We start from the raw sequence: 19,728 nt of genomic DNA, 5'->3' as shown, positions 1-19,728 counted from the left end.
CACGTGCAGATAGAGGAGAGTTAAGAGATCAGAGAAAAAAGAAAAAGGAAAGTAAAGACGCGCGTCGCAGCAACAACTGCGTTCGCCGGAGCGGACGCTGCTCAAAGAACAGATGAAAGAATTTTATTGGAGCCGAAAATGCGTACAAGGGACCGCGGTCCCTCAAATAAAGACAGAGATGCAACACGGCGACTTACGTCGCCCCAATAACACAATTTCGCGACAACAAAAAGGCGGGAACATTCGCTATGTACAAACACACCACAAGTGTCCACAGTGTCCAGGAATGTCCGACACACGCGGGGGAAGCACGCACTAGAGCTACCACCGCGCACAATATACACTTAGTATGGCAGGAGCCGCACCGTCACGCGACCCCTGTCCACGGCGATGAAGCGGGTGCTCCACCGCCGCAGAAACTCCTCTTCTGGTAGTTGGACACGATCCAAGCACGCCTGTTGGAACAGGCGCGCTCGTACGCGCTGGAGCAGGGGGAACATTGCGCGCTGAGGCCGACCCTGCAACGAGGCGACGCCACGCTGGCGCCACAAAACAAAGGCGCCCACGCAAAGAAGGAGGCGCTCAAAAAAGTCGCGCGCTTGGTGCGCGCGTCTAAAGAAACAAAAAACATGCGAGACATGAATCTCCAAAAAGTGCGCGCCACGACGCACTCGAACATGGCGTGCTCGAGGGTCTCAGTCGCACCGCACTGGGGACACCGTGAAGAAGGAGCGATGCCCCACGCGGCGATGCGGACCCCCGTCGGTAGGACACTCCAGCCTCGCAGCCAGCCGAAGTCGCGGACGTCTGGTGGTAACGAATGCGACGTCAAGTCCCGCCACCGCACCTGCCTGCTCCGCTGAAGCTGGTCTGGTGTAGCCTCCTGGATGGCAAGGAGCTCGCAAACGCGGGAGGCCTGCGTCTCAGAGACGTCGACCTCGGGCAGGGTGGCGGTAAAGAACAGATAAGCGGCCGAGGCCGCGCTCGCCGAAGCGAGAACGGATACACCTGGAAGAAATCTCGGCAAAGGCATCATTGACTGACCTCAGTGTGCTGGCCGCATTTCCGAATACATTTGCACAAAATTTTGAGGTATCGTTCGTCGTACAGCGCTCCGGCTGGTGCCATAGCATTTCTCTTTGCAAATAGCTTACGTGTTTTAGTCAAGTTGGCGACTAGCTTGTCACAGTGGTTCGGACCTATGACATATGCACCTTCAATTGCACGCTTTCTGAGACTACCTTTTCCCGTAAGGTGGAGAATCCACATCTCCTGGTCCACCGTGCCCTGGACCTAATTGAGCTCGCAACTTCCGAGCAGTGGGAGGCAGTACTGCTCAGCACCGACCCGCAGTTGTGTTGCGACAACAAAGGCGTTCGCCGAAGCGACGACGCCGGTTGCAACAGGTATACACCCAATCCAGGGATCCACCACCGGGCAGTGGAGTGAGCCAACGAGCTCGCCGTAAGCCACGGCCTAACGGTCATCTAGCGCCACTATGACCTAACCTTACACCACTTTCTCCCGTTGAATAACTGTTTTTCAGTCCAATCCATTTACCGTAAGGCGCGGTTGAGGTTTCCACCAAAATGTCGAGATGTGAGAGCTACTGCGCCTTTTTCTTCCCTCAAAAAGCGATTTAGGAAAATTATGAAGACTTTTTTTCCACCCATGTAGTACTTTTAGGCTGGACGTGGCGTGGATCGGACGCTCGTGCGAACGCTCCTCGCTTCACCCATGCCCACCGCTGAATTCAGCGACGGTCAACACCGCTCTCGCCTGGATTTAGTGTTTGAAGCTCGGATAACGCCATCGAACGCATCGGCAAGTCCCTTTTTGCCTGATTCGGCTCTCGCCGGTACGCACGGCCCGCTAAGCCTACGCCAGGCCTAGCGACCCCGCTCTGACGGGGCTGTGCCGCATTTTCTGAGTGGGATCTTCGTCCAACATTGGATATGGAAGTCACCGTGGAGGGAACTGATATAGCCCCCGAAGAAGTTTCGCACCAATATGGTTGGTTCACCGTCGGTGAATCTCAACGATCCGGTCACGAACGCCGATGGACTGACCCCGCGGCACACAATGGGACCGATTGCGCCCAGGGACAGGGCAGCATGCGGCAATCTGCCGACTCCTCTGCGAAAAAGCTTGGCCGACGACTTGCTCGAATATCGGTGGCGTCGAACCTACCTCGCCTACCCAAGGGCGTAACCAAGGTGATACTCCGGCCATCGGGCGGCCTCCGTATACTCGAGAGCTGTGGCCAACTCGGAATCTTTCAACTCATTCGTGACGCCGCGGGTGTAACCTTGGCGGAATCTTCTGTAGAGAGAGAGAGAGAAACAACTTTATTGCCATAGATTGGCGGGATTTAGGGCAGGTGGGCTTGGTGTGGCCCCCAGGTGGGGGCGACTTCCTGGGCCCACGAAATGAGTGCCAGTTGGATGCTCTTGTCTGGATCTTCTGAAGACTGCATGCTCCTCAACTTCAAGCAACACACCATACTGGTGGCCACCCATTCCGCGGCACGAGTGGAACGCTACTTAAGCATCCAGGAGCTCACCTACGGCGAGAACAAGATCGCCATCACCTCGTATGTCGCCACGCCGGACGGCAGTGGTAAAGGAGTGATCCAAGGCGTTCCCAAACATCTATCGGACGCTGTCATCCTAGCGAACCTTCAGCATCCCAGAAATCCTCCAATATGTGGTGTCCGGCGCATGGGTGCGCAGTCGCAGACGGTCCTCATTCTCTTCAACGGTGAGAGTTCCCCGTTGGATCAGCTTCGGTGGTGGCATGATTCGTTGCTGCCTCTACAAAAAAAAATACGAAGTGTGTTCTTTGTGCGGACAACTCGGACATCGCAGAGACGTTTGCCCGGACCCGAAAAACGCTCGCTGCCGCGGATGCGGCATGGCCAACCCTCCTGAAACGCATACCTGTGAGCCTAAGTGTGCCTTGTGCGGTAAGGGCCATGAGCTGGGCAGCAACAAATGCCGCGAGATCTACCGCACTCCATACATTGTGACCAAACGCCGCTGGGAACAGGAACGCCAATATCTGACCCAGCATAGCCAAGAGACGCCGCAGACTAAAGAGCGACGCAGCCGCTCCAAAAGCAGGGGGCGGGCGGACTATAGACATCGATCCAGCTCTTTTCCACGACTGCAACAGAGAGGCCGGTCCGCCTCCAAATCCAGGACTCTTTCACACTAGCCACGGAACCCCGGTTTGAACCAGGACGCCGTCGGCACGCAAAAGGTAGGCTGGGCAAATAAAGCCTCCCAGAAATCTAACTCCAACCCCTCTGAGCTAGCAGACCTGAAAGTGCTGGTAGGGAAATTACTTCGCGAGGTGGAGGAACTAAAGAAAGAAAATGCCGCTCTAAAACAGCAACAAATGCAGACTGGGTCACCGCCTATGACCGTTGGCGCCAATAACCCTACCCCTTCTACCTCCGCCGGAGCGGACACGCATGTTGAATCACCGCGGGCACCCCCGCCTAAGCGAAAAGCGGGCGGTTCCCTCTCCGAAGAACAAAAGCTAGCCGACAGCATTCACAAAATTGAAGAAGCGCAAACGCAGACTACCAACACCCTCATTCAAATGCAGCTTACAATGACTTCCATCATGGAAGAATTATGCACACACCGGCAGGAATTACTTAACTTAGGCACCTGGCAGCAGGAGGCAGAGAGTAGGCTCTTTCCCGTCAAAATTCGCAAACCCGCTTCTTCTGAAGCGGTATCAGACTACACAATATGGCGCCACAACCAAACTACACCATCTGGCAGTGGAACTGCCGAGGATTTAACCGCAAACGAGCTGTACTCCAACAATTCCTCCACAATAGGAACGGACCGGACTTAATCGCACTACAAGAGACACAAACCAATAGCAAGCTAGCTGGATATCAATCCTTTTCATCGGGGGTGACACGCTTGGAGTCACGACTCTCGTCAAGCGAAATCTTACGGTTGTCCAGCACGATACCCCAGTCACAAATGTCACACACGTGCTAGTCGAATTAATTCCGCCTAGGAAACCTGACCACAGTCTGTTTGTGCTGAATGTCTATAGCAGCCCAAAGTTACGGAAAGCAAGCTTTGGCCCGCTCTTTCAGGCGACCCTGAAACTTGCAGGCAATCACCCCGTCATTTTCACGGGAGACTTTAATGCGCAACACCCGGCTTGGGGGTACCCACAGGAGGACATTAAAGGTCGAAAATTGTGGCTCACCGCACAACAGTGTGGGTTGACTCTTCTTACAGACCCAGTAGTCCCCACCCGCTGCGGCAACAGTGTTTCCAGGGATACGACTCCCGATCTGACTTTTGCTAAAAATTCGCGCACTCCAACATGGATAAACACTCAACAAAATTTCGGCAGCGATCACTACATATTGGAAATAGTGGCTTCAACTGGCCCCAAGCGTCGTAGCACTCGAGCTCCCACCCTTGTCGATTGGGACATGTTCCGCGCTAAAAGGGCCGCCCGAGAAGCTGATACCCCCGATACACTAGACATAGATGTCTGGGCACAGGATCTTTGCCAAGATACCAAGGCAGCCACCCGTACGTTAGAGCAGGCTGACCGCCTGGAGATTGCGGACAGCCGGCTTCTTCACCTATGGGAGGCAAAGAGAGGACTCGAGAACCGACTCAAACGACAGCGGTGGAACCGCAATCTGCGCAGAAGAATAGCTAGGCTAAACAAGGAGATCGAGGTTCATGCGGTCAAACTTACTCAGCAAAACTGGGAGGACATATGCAACCGCATGGATCGCAATATGGGAGTCTCTAAGACTTTGAACTTGCTCCGTCATCTACTTGACCCTGCAGGTAGCAAAACCACCCAGAGGCCGAACCTGCAAAAGCTTGTGCATGCATACGCAGGCACACCAGAGGACCTTTTCCTTGAACTTAAAGACATATATTGGCAATGCTCCTATCCAAGCCTTCCCAGATTATGCTGGTCCGGAAAACACGCAGCTCGACTATCCGATTACTGTGGATGAGGTTAGGGCAGAGATTGCCAGGCTAAACTGTAAATCCGCCTCTGGCCCAGATGCAGTATCCAACAAGATCCTCCGCAACCTAGATGAACAGTCGCTACAATCACTAACTGAGTATATGCAGAAATGCTGGTCGGAGGGCTCAATCCCACAAATATGGAAAACGGCAGAGATCATTCTCATTCCAAAACCCGGGAAGGCACTCAGCCTTGAGAACCTCAGGCCAATTTCGCTCACGTCTTGTGTAGGTAAGCTCATGGAGCACGTAGTTCATACCCGCCTAAACAGGTTTATGGAGGAGAACGAGCTGTACCCCCAACCATGATTGGCTTTCGACTAAAACTTTCTACGCAGGATGTAATGCTTCAGCTCAAACATCACATTATTGAGGCAAAAACGCGGGACACCAGAATAATTCTTGGACTCGACCTGGAAAAGGCCTTTGGCAATGTCAGACATGATGCGATCTTGGAGAACCTTCATGAACTCGGGGTGGGAGCCCGCACCTTCAACTATATCCGCGACTTTCTCACAGGTAGAAAGGCGCATTTTCAAGTAGGAGGTCTCCACTCGCGTGACTTCCCCCTCGGCAACAAGCGCACCCCGCAGGGATCGGTCCTGTCACCCTTTCTCTTCAACGTTGCAATGCTGAAACTTCCACACCAATTAGCGCAGATCCCGCAACTCCACCACAGCCTCTACGCTGACGATATCACCTTGTGGACAGCCGAGGGCAGTGATGCCGAAATCGAAGAGAGACTCCAGCATGCCATCGATATCGTGGGGAACTATGTAGACCCCAGAGGGTTGCGGTGCTCTCCAGCCAAATCTGAATTTCTCATATTCCGCAAAATCAGATCCCTTGCGCAACCCCCACCGGCCATCGAAGTCAGTATTCGCGGAGTCCCCATTCCTCGAGTACCCAAAATTAAAATCCTGGGCCTAATTCTATAAGAACAAGGCTTCAATGGTGACGTAACTCAGAAGCTTCAGGGAACCTCGCAGCAAATTATGCGACTCATTCGCCGCATTAGTAACCGCCACTCGGGATTGAGGGAAAGCAATACTCTCCGTTTAGTACAAGCCTTTGTGATCAGCCGCATCGCTTACGTATGCCCTTACCTACATCTCAAGTCAGCTGAAAAAGAGAAAGTGGAAGCCATAATCAGAAAATGCGTCAAACAGGCAGTTGGGCTACCCATGCACACAGCGACTGAGAAAGTCTTAGGTCTCGGTCTTCATAACACCCTAAGTGAGATGATTGAAGCGGTAATCGTCTCGCAGTACGAACGACTAATGGCCACACCAACTGGCAGACGCATTCTGTCCACACTCGGCATAACATACGAACGACAAGGCGGACCAACAACTGACCTTCCCAAGCATATACGCCAGCTTCTGGTCATTCCTCCACTACCTCGGAACATGCACCCCGATTTCCACGCTGAACGTCGTGCAGAGAGAGCCAAATCATTAGGCAAACGTTTCCTTAATGATACCTCTGTGGTATATGTTGATGCAGCAGATTCTTCGGCTGACGAGATGGTAGCTGTGGTCACCACGGAATGTGGTACATTCATAACTGGGGCACTATACGCACTCAGCACACACATGTTGGAGAAGAAACAGCCATTGCTCTAGTCATTGCGGGATCCTCGGCAGAAACCATTGTCAGCGACTCAAAATTGGCAATACGGAACTACACGTTTGGAAGAATCTCTCCACAAGCAGCACGGATTCTGCTAAATTATCAGCCCACGCGGCGCATTCGCCTAATCTGGACGCCTGCTCATGCCTCCCTTGCTGGTAATGAGGCGGCTCATAACCTAGCTCGAGAACTGTCCCGCCGAGCTTGGTCGTGCAGTCCACCCGCCCTATACTCCGGCAAGGACAGGTAGTTTTCTTACAGAGAAATCCTGCAGCACTACAGGCTTGCAAGACTCAGATTTCCCCCAGCAGATAAAACGCTTTCCAAGCAACAGGCCAAAGCCTGGCGTAAACTTCAATCTAAAACCTATCCGAATCCCCAATTGTGTAGCTTCTATTCAGATGGACTCTACTCAGACAAATGAAAAAATTGTGATGCCAAAGCCGATCTAAATCATATGATCTGGAACTGCCCGCAGTCCCTACCCGCGAGTCGCTTCATTACCGACTCTGATCATTGGGAGGCTCTATTGCTCAGCCCCGACCCGGGGACACAGATCAAGCTCCTCCAGCTGGCTGAAGACGCCGCCGCTGCCCAAGGGATAGCGGCAGCCGTTTAAGCGGGGGGTGACTTCGGGTCGCTCCTCTATATCCGCTGGAAATAAAGTTCCACCACCACCACCACCACCCATGTAGGAGGCCTCCTACTCCCCGCCCCCGGCGCGGAGTCTCAAGGGACGGGGACCGGAGCCTCCGCGATGAAGACAGGCGAAGTTAGTGTTTCATCGCGGCTTCCGATGCCAGGTGGATGATTTATTGCTGTTCGGCATAGGACTGGCTCCGCAGCAAGGCCTCCCAGGCACCTCTATTTTTAATGCTTTTTCCTTACTCCTGGGGAGTCAGGACATTGCCAGATTATAAGATCAAGAGGCATCTCTATTTTTAATGCTTTTTCCTGACTCCTTGAGAGCGAGCGCGGCTGCGACCGCTTATGCATTCTTTCAGCAAGCGTCCGCTTCGGCGGACGCGGTTGTTTCGACGCGCGTCTTTTCTTTACTTTTCTTTCTTTCCTCTCTTTGACCTCTCCTCGATCTCCACACGGCAGCGGTGGTAGCTCGCCTTGAGCCAGTCGGCAGGCCCGTGCACTTTCTATTTCATCCTTCTCTCGGTCACAACAACTGGGCAGTCCGGAGGAGGAGGATAAACTTTATTTTCGTCGACAGATGTATCTGACGGTGTGGGGTTATAGCCCCATCAAGTGGCCATGAGCCCGTGTCATTCGGCGACTTCTAGGGCTCTTGTCACAACCCGGATCTGTGTGTCCGAGTCGGAGCTGTGCAATGCGGCCTCCCACTGGTCTGGATTCGAGAGCTGCAAGCCTCGACGGGGGTTGTCCCGAGGGCAAGCCCAGAGTATGTGGGATAGAGTGGCATGTTGGCCACACATTTGACAGGAAGGGGAGTAGACCCCAGGGTATATGCGGGCATATATCGCGGGGTTGGGGAAGGTGTTCGTTTGGAGTTGCCTCCACGCAACTTCTTGGGGTTTGGTGAGAGAACTATGTGCGGGGGGATATAGAAGTCTACCTAAGCGGTAGTGCATGGTTATGTCATGAAATGTGACCACACGAACTCTCGCCGTCCGCAGGACGGGCGACACCACAACCCGGTCGACGAATCCTCGGGCATAATTGTGGGCCGCCTCGTTGCCTGGATGCGACGAGTGCGCAGGGACCCAGATCAATTGGATCGGGCCGAGTTGAAGTTTGGTGGAGTGGAGAAGAGAGAGGGTGACAGGGGAGACCCGGCCTTTGGCGAAACTACGAATCGCCGATTTAGAGTCGCTGAAGATGGTTTCTGCAGAGGTGGAGACCATCGCCAAGGCTATGGCCGCCTCCTCGGCCTCTTCAGGCGATCTGACGGGAATGGAGCACGCAACTAGCGGCCGTCCACAGTAGTTTACAACCGCGAGCGAAAAAGCTTCGCGGTCGGGGTATTCAGCGGCGTCGACATAGACTGCTGTCTGATCGGTTAAATATTTTTTGTGCAGAGACTTAGCCCTGTGCTTGCGGCGAGCGACATGATACTCTGGGTGCATATTTTTAGGAAGAGGGGTAACGATAAGGTTACTGTGGATATGGTGTGGAAGCTGGACCCTGTCGGGTGCGGTTGTTTCGAAGCGTATTCCAAGCTTTTCGAGTATGTGACGTCCCGTGGAGGTGTGAGTGAGACGCTCGTACTGAGAAGTGAGATGAGCTTCCGAGAGCTCCGTCACAGTGTTGTAGACCCCTAATGCCAGTAGTTTATACGTGGGGGTCCGGTGGGGGAGATGAAGAGCCGCCTTGTAAGCCTGTCGAATAAGGCAGTCAACGCGGTCCTGTTCCTGGCAGCTAAGGTAGAGGTAAGGGAGGGTATATGTGAGGCGACTGATAACAGACGCCTGAACAAGACGTCGGAGGTCAGCCTCTCGCATGCCTCTATGTTTATTAGCAATGCGACGAATTAGACGAATGGTCTGCGATACAGAGACTGTAAGTTAGCTAGAGTGTCGGTGTTTTTCCGATTGCTCTGGATGAGGAGCCCCAATACCCTAATGGTGGATACTTCGCGTATGGGCTGACCACTAGCAGTAATGCAGATGGGAGGATGGCCGTGGAGGCCGGGTTGACCTCGGATGAGCAGCAGCTCGGATTTCTGAGGGGAGCACGAGAGGTCGGCTGCGGCTACATGGCGCTCAATGACATCGACCGCTTGTTGAAGTGCGGATTCGACCTCAGCATCGTTGCCTGTTGAAACCCAGACGGTAATGTCGTCTGCGTATAAGGTATGGGATAGCCGGGGGATAGCGTCTAATTTAGAAGGTAGTGTGAGCAAGGCGACATTGAAAAGAAATGGGGAGAGAACGGATCCCTGGGGGGTGCCATTGCTACCGAGGTTTATAGAGTCTGAGAGGAGAGAGCCAAAGCTAAGTTCAGCTGTACGACCAGAGAGGAAAGTACGTATATACTCGTAGGTACGGCGACCAGGATTTAACAGGGAGAGGTTAGTGAGAATAGCTCGGTGCGAGACGCTGTCAAATGCTTTAGTTAAATCAAGCCCTAGAATAGCCTTTGTGCCTGCTCTGGTAGAGGGGCACAGTATCTCTCGTGAGAGCTGGATCATAATGTCTTGCGTAGAGAGATTTGAGCGGAAGCCAAACATGGTGCGAGGTAGGAGATGGTTATCTTCAACGTAATTATTGAGACGGTTGAGAATGACGTGCTCCATCAGTTTCCCAGCACAAGAAGTGAGGGAGATGGGGCGGAGGTTTTCGAGAGCTAGTTGTTTGCCTGGCTTCGGTATGAAAGTCACGCGTGCATGTTTCCATGCTGCGGGGATTTTACCCTCTCTCCAGCAATCATTCATAAAGGCAGTGAGGGCCTCAATGGACGGGTCATCTAAATTACGGAGAGTTTTGTTGGAAATGCCGTCCGGTCCCGGGGCAGAGTTAGGACGGATCTGAGTGAGAGCGAATCTTACCTCAGCTTCCGAAATCTCCTGATCGAGGGCAGGGTTGGCACCGCCCATGTAGGGGGGGAGAGGGTCCGGGGAAGTAGTATTGAGATAGCGTACACGAAGTTCATCGAGAAGATCCTGGTCTGAGCCGGGGTGTTGATGGACTATGCGGGAAATGGTGTCTCGTTTGGATGTTTTGCAACCGTCTGGGTCTAAAAGGTAACGGAGAAGGTGCCAGGTGCGAGTTAGCCGGAGCTGTCCACGCATGTTGTCACAAACTTGACCCCATTGCTGGGTAGTCAGTGCGATAGTGTGCGCCTCAATCTGTTTGTCTATCTGAGCTACTCTACGCCGAAGCGTTCTATTGTGGCGCTGTTTTTTCCAGCGGTTTTGAAGGCTTTCGCGGGCCTGCCATAGGTGGAGGAGACGGCTGTCTGTAATGGATTGATCAGCCGTGATAGGTGATTCTTGAGTAGTAGCAGAGACATCTGCCTGCAGTTTGGAGATCCACTCGTCCAGGTTATTAATCCGGGTAGGGGCGTTCTGAGCACGTAGGGAACGAAACTTGTCCCAATCTGTGATTAGGGTCGGGCGACCTGGGCAGTCCGGACATTGTCAGATTATATGATCAAGAGGGCCCCTTTCTCCGCCGATTTTACACGTATCACCAGGTCTATCGAATATTCGCGTGAGGAACGACCAGAATGGATTTAGGAAATTCCCAGCTTGCAGGCGTCGCCAAGCGACTGCCTCTCTGTTCTTAAAGTTCGGTCCGGCGGTGGCAGAGGCCTTCTTGCACTCTATAGTGCTCGGTGATTTCAGTGTTGGTTTTCGGACGCTCATTCAGTCGCCGACAGTCGGGTGGGTCTACGGTTACCTGGAAGTAGAGAATGTGGACCCCCACACACAGTTAGCCCCAGGCAACGGTGGGGCTCACGAGATAGCCCGAAAACCGATTTTCGTATCAAAATTGTGATGTAACCGAAAATTACGAATCGGCGCCGTACGTCTTAACTAGAGTAGCGAAGCTTAGCAATATGTTGTAACCGGAAATGTTGAAGTGGTGTCGTACGTCGTAACCGAAAATTATGAACTTGTGTAGTTTGTCGCAACCGGAAATGACGAAATGCCGCACTCCACGTTATGAGTCAGAAAAAAAAACGAAGATGAAAGACATGCTCTCGCATTCCTCCACGTAAGCAGGCATAAGTGTCCTCAGTTTTTAAGGCGAAAGCCTTTAATGGCTCATACTGTCGTGACCAAAACGTGTTAGCAAATTTGTCCGCGTTACAGATTGGTCAAATGGTCGTGACGTCACCGCGAATGAATTTTGACGGGTGTCCACCGAAATATGTGCGACAGTTACTGCGCAATTTCCTTTCCTCACATACAATTTTCGCGACTGGTGTACAGCGAGATAGGTGAGATAGTTACTGCGTAATTTCCTTTCCTCAAATACAATTTTCATTCTCTTCATTACGGCCCCTCTTTCTTCTTTCACTCCACTTCCTCCCTTCCTGTACGGTGCGGTTCAGGTGTCCACCGAGATGACAGAGAATTACAGCGCCATTTCCTTTCCTAAAAAAACGTTGCGTTCAAAGGGCAACGCATCGCGCCGAACGAGTGGTGGCGTTCCGTGGACTCGCTGGCAGCGCTACAACACGCTGTCGCGGTCCACTCGTAAAGGCAAAGATTAAGCTTCATCAATTGACAGTCAATGCACCAACATAATGTGAAGTGAACAATCGCGTAGTAGAATTCAGCACTCAGGCTTTCGCCTTTCACCACTTTAGCCACTAAAGTTTCTCGTAATTTGTTTTTATTTTGTGCGGCATTGAAGCGCCGCGCTCCTGTTTGCACTTGAAAAAATTAAAATTGGTTTTTGAGGAACGAAATGTGCAGTAACTGTCTCATATATCTTAGTGGACACCCGAACTCTCCGTAAGGTAGGTATAAGGCAGTGAAAGAAGAAAGGAAGCAAAGTGCCATAGTGGAGGGCTCCGGTATAATTTCGTCCACATAGGGACCTTTAACGTGAACTGAAATCGCAGAGCACACGTGCGCCTTTTGCGTTTCGCCTCCATCAATACGCGGCCGCCGCAGTCAGGGTCGAACCGGTCGCCGCGGTCGGGGTAGAACCGGCCGCGTTTTGATGGAGACGAAACGCAAAAAGCACACGTGTGCTTTGCGATTTCAGTTGACGTTAATGGTCCCCTTGTGGCTGAAAGTAATCCGGAGCTCTCCACTACGGCACTTCTTTCTTTCTTACGCATATAGGAGCGGTCACTGTGTGATATTTTCAGGAGCTCTCTGGTAGTTACTCGTTTCTTGCAGCCTCGCTGTTCTTTTAACTTGTCGACTCGCCACCTCGAATGATGTATTAGAAGTGCACGCGGAATGCCGCAGAACAGCTCTTCAAGTTACGCAATCTGCAGCGAGCAGATTCGATAACACCCAGTGCTACTGTCACAAGAATTTTGTCCATGAAAAGCATTTTTTATTGGATTGCCTACTAAGAGGTAAGAAGGTACTGCTCTCAGGGGTTGCGCTCGAGGAGCCATTTCAGGATACAGAGCACATATTTGTGTGGTTGCAATATATCTCATTTTTGGGCCCATATACCTCTTCACAAGTGCATGCCGATTGGTCTTGCTTGGTGCCGCAAGCTTTTTCTGAGGTTGCGCAATCAGTTGTTTTTCTTTTTTAGTGCGTTCTTCATGTTTGATGAGTTCATTTTAATTGTGTCAGGGCAGCTGTTGGCCATGGAGCGTCGAGGCAGAACGTGGTTACGTCTAGTCAAGGTTGGGTCAAAAACACACCCAGGAGAACGCGAGTATCAGGCTGGATAACATCTTGTGGCGATTCCAAACCGGTTGACACCCGGAGGCACTGGGGATCGAGCCACTCTTCACATTCGGGCTCAGAGAAAAAGCAGAGTGGTGTTCAGTACTTTAGATTTATAGCCTACTGTAAGGAATTTATAAAATCTTCTTCCACTTTGAAACGGCTGCTGCCTTTCACGGGAGTCCGCAGCTGGTGTCCTCTGTTCAGTTCCCGAGAAGCCTCGCCCGCCTGCTGTGTTCCACCAATCAGCTGTTGCTGTTCTGCGCGCGTCGATCTTGACAGCGCACGCTTCCCCCTGCTCCGCTGTAGGGGGATTTCAATACGCGGGCGGCGTGGTTTCCTGACAGCCCCATGTCGTATGTTCTAGTGTAAAAGAAAATTTCGTGAAGGATTGGCCAACAAGGTGACTAAACTGACATTTTTTGCACCACACCTGTATCAGCGAGTATAGCCACACTGCGTTGTCTATAGTGCCCGTGCGCACCATATCAATGTATAGCGGGCAAAAAGCAGCTACGGAATACATTCCCGTGAGAGCACGCCTGTTTTGGTTGTCAGCGTAGACTGCATTCATTGCCAAGCTTTTGCATTTTTTTGCGCTAAAGTTAATCGAGGATGGCCTGCTCTGCTCTCGCTTGGACAGCGGTGGACGGAGAAGCCACACACATAGACATTTCACACCTATGGGGATAATAATTTTTAGTCAATGCAGTGCCGCGCTGCGGCGAACATTTTCCAGTGGGAGCTCTCTTTGTTAGCCTCCTCTGCGAGCAACGCATGGCAGCGCAACGCAGTTGCGTCTCGCTTGACCGGTAGAGGTGCTGCGCACAGCACAGTGTTAGAGTTGCTGTATAAGTACCTAGAGTTGTGCGTAGGTCCGCCGAGTTGCCGCCGAAAACGTAAAGATACTGAGGGAAAGGGACAATTCTTGCATGCATGAGGCGGACATGATGCAGTGGTTAGAGCGACTGCAGGCTCAATCCGCTTCTTTCTGGCCGCCAAACTTCTTTGTTTTTAGGCAAATTACTGTTGCGTTGAATGACACAGCTGGCTAGTGATGCGTCGGCTACATCACGGCCTAATTCAAGTTGTTACGTACAAAATATTCGCCATGTGCATGGGTGGCGCCATCGGTTGTAAGGGCCTAAAATCACAAACGTTTTTTTTTTTTTTGATAAGTGATCCATTTAGCGCATGATCTGATCTCCACTGCAAGGAATTTGGAATTTATTGGGGAGCACTTTAGCCCGATGCCCGTGTCGTATGAGCTGACTGTGTCTGCAGCCTTATACCTGTTTCTTGCAGCTCGTATTGGTCCAAATACTAATATCATCGGCATACAGCGCGTGTATGGGGCAGAAACGTGGAGGCTAACAAAGAGGGTTCAGCTTAAGTTAAGGACAACGCAGCGAGCTATGGGAAGGAAAATGATAGGTGTAACGTTAGGAGATCGGAAGCGGGCGGAGTGGGTGAGAAAACAAATGTGGGTTAATGATATCCTAGTCTAAATCAAGAGAAAGAAATGGGCTCGAGCAGAGCATGTAGTGCGAAGGCAAGATAACCGCTGGTCCTTAAAGGGACCATGAAAAGAATTAAAAGCCGCTTGTAAATGTTAGAAGTGATGCTCAGAAGCATTGACACCAAGTATGAATCTTCGGAACTGAGCCGGCAATTTATTATGAATTTTTAAAAATCGTGTTTTTTAAAATTCGCGGGCCGCTTGGTGTCTTCGTAGGGAGCAATTCTGAAACCAAAATCGGGAAAACAGACGTCACTAGTCCCATGACGTCGGCAGGCCACCACACGCTGTCATTCGCTAGAGCCGCGGCAGCTTCGACGTCACGGGCACACTTCCGGTAGCGGTGAACATCGTCTGCTCGAGCGGCCGCGCGACCCCCTCGGGCAAGCGCGAGCGAGGGCATTGCCTTCGCGCATATGGTTTTAATTTACCTCTGCCGCCTCTTTCTGTCGCGAGTTCGGGAGCCAAGAAAGCGCAGAGACCGGAGAGACGCTGCCGACACACGCTGCTCCTCGGGAGTGGGACAACCGGAAGTCGTGAACCGAACGTCAGCGAATGACGTGTTCATGGGCGGAGCCCAGTCCCGGAGCTGTTTTCTTTATTTTTTCTTGGTGCTCCGCGCGTACGAGTTGAGGGGGGAGAGGAGGAGCGTGATTTTTAATCGCCTATAACTTCGTTGTTATTGATGCTAGCTCAAAAATTCTTGCGCTGGAGTGACGAGTGATGGATTGCCTATCTTTACGTAATCTCAAAAAATTTGTTTCATAGTCCCTTTAAGGGTAACAGAGTGGATTCCAAGAGAAAGCAAACGTAGCAGGGGACGGCAAAAAGTTAGGTGGGCGGATGAGATTAAGAAGTTTGTGGGGATACATTGGCGGCAAAGGACAGGGTTAATTGGAAGAACATGGGAGAGGCCTTTTCCCTGCAGTGGGTGTAGTCAGGCTGATGATGATGATGATGATGATGACAGCGCGTGTTTGACGTGTGGGATTTTGCGGAGAAGTTTTGGGAGCGATCTCATGGCTACATTAAAGAGGAAGTGGGAGAAGACTGCCCTTTGTGGGATGCCATTGGTACCCATTGGAATGACCGATCCTTGTAGCTCCCAATTTTAATTGAAGCTATTCTTTTACTAAGGAAGTTTCTGATGTAATTATATGCCCTGGCCAAATGACATAACATACTTTGTCGCGCTCTTCTTCAAAGCAATCGTGAACCGTTAACAAACAGCCGTTTCCATGACGTCATAGCGCTGACGTCATAGCGGAGAGCGACGTCGCTCACGCGGGATAGGTCGGTGACTCAGTCTCGTTGATCCCTTGTTCGGGTTACTTCAGGTAAAGTCACTAATTCTGGACAAATGCAATTTTCCACTAGAAGCAGTTTATGCACGCAATTTTTTTCATTCATAATAATCAATCGCAATAAAAATCGATATATATCCGCAGATCTCGCCTTGGCAGGTTTACATTTTTTTTGGCATTAACGCTTTTGCTTTCACCAAATACCTTCCCCATTGGTTTTCTACTGCAGATTTACCTACTCGATGCGACCGACGAGAAAACTTTAACACAAAAATTTTACTATGCATCGAACGAATGTACGATTACCTTCAGTATTTTCATAGCAGCACTTTAGAGTATTCCGATTGGAAAGGAGAAGCAAATTCGTGTAAATACGAAAATGAACATGTTCCTGAGCAGCATTTCTGTAGACGCGGAGGTGAGACACCAACTGCTGGACCATGGTGTGTACCGCTCGAGTTGTGATTCAGGATTTGCTCTACACGATGGAGTTGCTCGTGCTGCCTTTCTGCTCCCATGCTGTTATTCTGGGCTGGTAGTTATTTTCGCGCCATACAGCTATCCTCGACAGTGCTTCAGCTGAAGTCGGGTCCTCTGCTCTGCCCAATCCTTCGCTGAACGTCACTCCTTCTCTTTTCTGTGCTAAAGCACTGGCCCTCGATGACAGCGACCTTTCTCCATGCTCTTAAGTCGTTATCACCTCTCTAGCGAATCCTTTAGACACTAACTATACTGAGTACATCATTGCCTATGCCAGCCGCACATTTACGAAGGCTGAACCTAATTACTTCGTAAGCGCACAAGAATGGTTGGTAATCGTAATGACCCTTGCCAAATTCCGGCCTTCGTGAATGGCCGCTTTTTTTTATTTTATGACGGACCAGCATGCGCTTTGTTGGCTTCCCTGCTTGAAATACCCATCCATCCGCCTTTCCAGGTGGGCTCCTCGTCTCTAGGAATGTGACATTCGTGTAGTACATCACTCTGGACTCGAGCATCAAGAGTCTGATGTCCTGTCCCGCTGTCCACTTGCAGCCGAGATGGTCATTCTTTGGAGCTCTCACGCCTCTTAGCCGTCGCGTTATATCAGCGACATGCCCTCAGCGCAACGTGCCTACTCGTGGACTGCATCTCTTCACTACCTGCAAAAATCCACGACTGCTTCTCCCTCATGTGCTCTCCGCCGCCATGCCTCCGGCTTCACAATTAGTAATAGTCTCGTTAATTGCCGGAACTCACCACTTGCGCACGCAAATATGCGCCTACGCTGACCCACAGTCTGGTCACGCGAGAGTTTTCAAGACATATACCTGCATCCGGCTGAGCTACTACTGGCGCAGCATGTGCACCCTCGTCCTTAAATACGTGCACTCGTGCTTCCCCTGTCAACGTCACAAGGCGTCTCCACATCATTCTACTGGCGAATTGCAGCCACTGCTTTGCCCATCACACCCTTTCGTGATCGCTCCAGTCAGTCAATATTCTTTCCAACCTTTGTATGACACCGGGACACACAAGTGACGCTTCTTTCATTGCCTTGTTTTGAGTTGTGAGACTAAAACCACGGCACCCATTCCTATCATACTTCTTACACCACATCGTAGATCTCCAAAGGCGTCTTTCTACTTTTGTTTAAATGGCATTAACCTTGTGACAGCACATAGCAACATCTAAAAGGAACCGTACTATTCGAGCGCGCTGCATTCGTTTTGCAAAGGATTTTGGCGTGCTGTCCATGTGGCAAATCATGAACAGTAAGTGTAAAAAATTTATTTCTGACTCACGAATCCCAAAATGTTTTATTTACGTTGTTTTCTGTTCTACCCGCAATTATTCCTTAAACTTTGTGGAACATCCGATACACACCTGTTAGAGATATATTTCGACTGTGTTATAATTATTTCGTATGCATTTATAATCAGGTGGTGCTAGGCGAAAACCAGAAAAGAGAGAACACAATTTCAATGCACACTTTGTGGACTGCCTTTTTGTGCAACTGGCTTCCGGAGTTTTCAAAACGTGAAGTAGCCTGCCAGAGGCAGCCTCACGCCTGTTGTACAAGTGTCGAACAGGTGTGCATGTAGCATCAACATGTCATCACTATTTTGTCGCATAAAGTAGGTTTTTTATGTTGTATGAATTGTTTCTATGCCTTCACAAAACTCATATTAGCTCTCAACAATGCATCTTTTTTTCTGAAGGGGCTATCTTTCAGTATTCAGTGGGCCACACATGTTCCACTTTTTCAGATGCTTTCACAGGGCAGTGGCAATGGCAAGAGTGGCAATGGCTTATTTTTTTTCTTAAGAATTGGTAATACCAGCGAGCTCAAATTTTTAATACTTGATAAGAAATTCCTGGTATATGAATATGCCATCTTTACTAGGCGGCGTTGATTCCTCATGACCTTTTGTCTCTCACAGGCTTAATGAACATGCAGTCTTAAACTAGCTAGGAGGTTTGGTAGAAGGTGAGCTCCTGTTTTCTGATTTTAGGTTCTGTGTTTAACCGCTTTGATCTTAAGACCAAGATTACCGCGATGGTTCTTTACTGCAAATGATGTCGATTTCCTTAAAGGCGCCAGGACAATCTCATACATAGCTCAGTCCTTCCCTTTTTTGCCGATGCGCCTGAAGGTAGAACTAGTGACCATCAACATGCTTCTGCTTTACCACCATCCGCGTCTTACAGCTGCTTGTGCCAGGGAATACAAGGCGCCTCCCTTTCCCACTTTTCACACTAGTCACACGCCATTTCCTGCATTACAACCAGTTGCTGTTAGCTAAATTTCAGGATTGGACCAAGTCCCAGTTCACCCCGTTTTCTTTTTATTCTTGCGTGTGCACAAGGCATCTAGTTCTTCTCAGATTAGCTTTATACATGACGGAAGCCAACCGCCAGCGAAACCAAGGAGCATAGGGGACGTTTTTTTTTTAATTTGTAGTTTTTCATCAATGGGGAAATATTAAAAGCAGAAGAATTAGCAAGCACATGCCGCCGGTGGGATAGATATCTACGACATCCGAATTTCGCAAAATTCTTAGGTCATGCGTTCCTGTACCACCGGCGGCATGTGCTTCTTTTTCTTCTGCTTTTATTAATGCCCCATTGATGAGAAACTACAAATTAAATAAAACTGTCCCCTTTGCTCTTTAATTTCGGTGGCTGTTGGCTTCCGTCATGTATGCCACAAAGAACACCTCTTTTTCCTTCACTTGTATGCTTAATTGCACGAAATTATGGCATTTTTATAGCACCTATCAGACCCCTCAGAAAACATTACTTATCATGTAAATAAAAACAGCGCAGCAGACGCCTGTGTCTGTGTGTTCTCTCTGCTTGGTCCCATCTACTGCGCTGTTTTTATTCAAATAATGTACTAACTAACCCGGCTTATTTCTCTCTTGGATTTCTTATCAGGTGTACACCTTTTTGAGGACAGTTTTCTGTCTTTTGTTTTCAATTAAGAAATATTTTGCATCATTCTGTTACAGCAAACGCTACAACAGTACCAAGTAAGTGTTTATATCCGCTTGAACCGCTAATATATTTCGAATGCGTAATTTTTAGACCAGCCTTTCAAAGTACATCACCTTTTCTGCGCGTCCCATACAGGCCCATGCTGCCATATTGAACCGTAGTTAACACTGCAAGTTTTAGCTTTCTTATTAAAGCAAGTTGTGAAACTACCTTATGGTTATATGAGCCCAGTAATGCGAGAATATGAATACCTTTTTACTGGCATTCGAAAGAATCATATACTTATGAATAGAGGCCGGATTTTTAGGCACTAAAAAGCACGTTTTAGGCGCCATAAATAGGCGGCTAAAATTGCATTTTAGGCATCTACCGGAGAAAAATAGGCACTATAAACTTTATCAAAAGTCCACACAGTTCCGAACTTCA

The 19,728-nt window shown here is 50.1% G+C and overlaps 1 protein-coding gene across 1 annotated transcript in view; it reads left to right on the top strand.

Moving 5' to 3' along the window:
- LOC149325319 (uncharacterized) overlaps nucleotides 1–19,728 on the top strand; it is a 139,933-nt gene that overhangs the window by 84,403 nt on the left and 35,802 nt on the right. The window contains exon 6 of the mRNA XM_089564232.1: nucleotides 12,473–12,509. Within this exon, the coding sequence (XP_089420358.1) occupies nucleotides 12,473–12,509 (37 nt within the window). The remainder of the gene's footprint in view (nucleotides 1–12,472; nucleotides 12,510–19,728) is intronic.

This window comes from Amblyomma mixtum, chromosome 10, assembly GCF_055824585.1.
Source record: "Amblyomma mixtum isolate Tamu chromosome 10, ASM5582458v1, whole genome shotgun sequence".
In the NCBI taxonomy this organism is placed as follows: domain Eukaryota; kingdom Metazoa; phylum Arthropoda; class Arachnida; order Ixodida; family Ixodidae; genus Amblyomma; species Amblyomma mixtum.
This window is presented reverse-complemented; position numbering and strand designations above follow the sequence as displayed.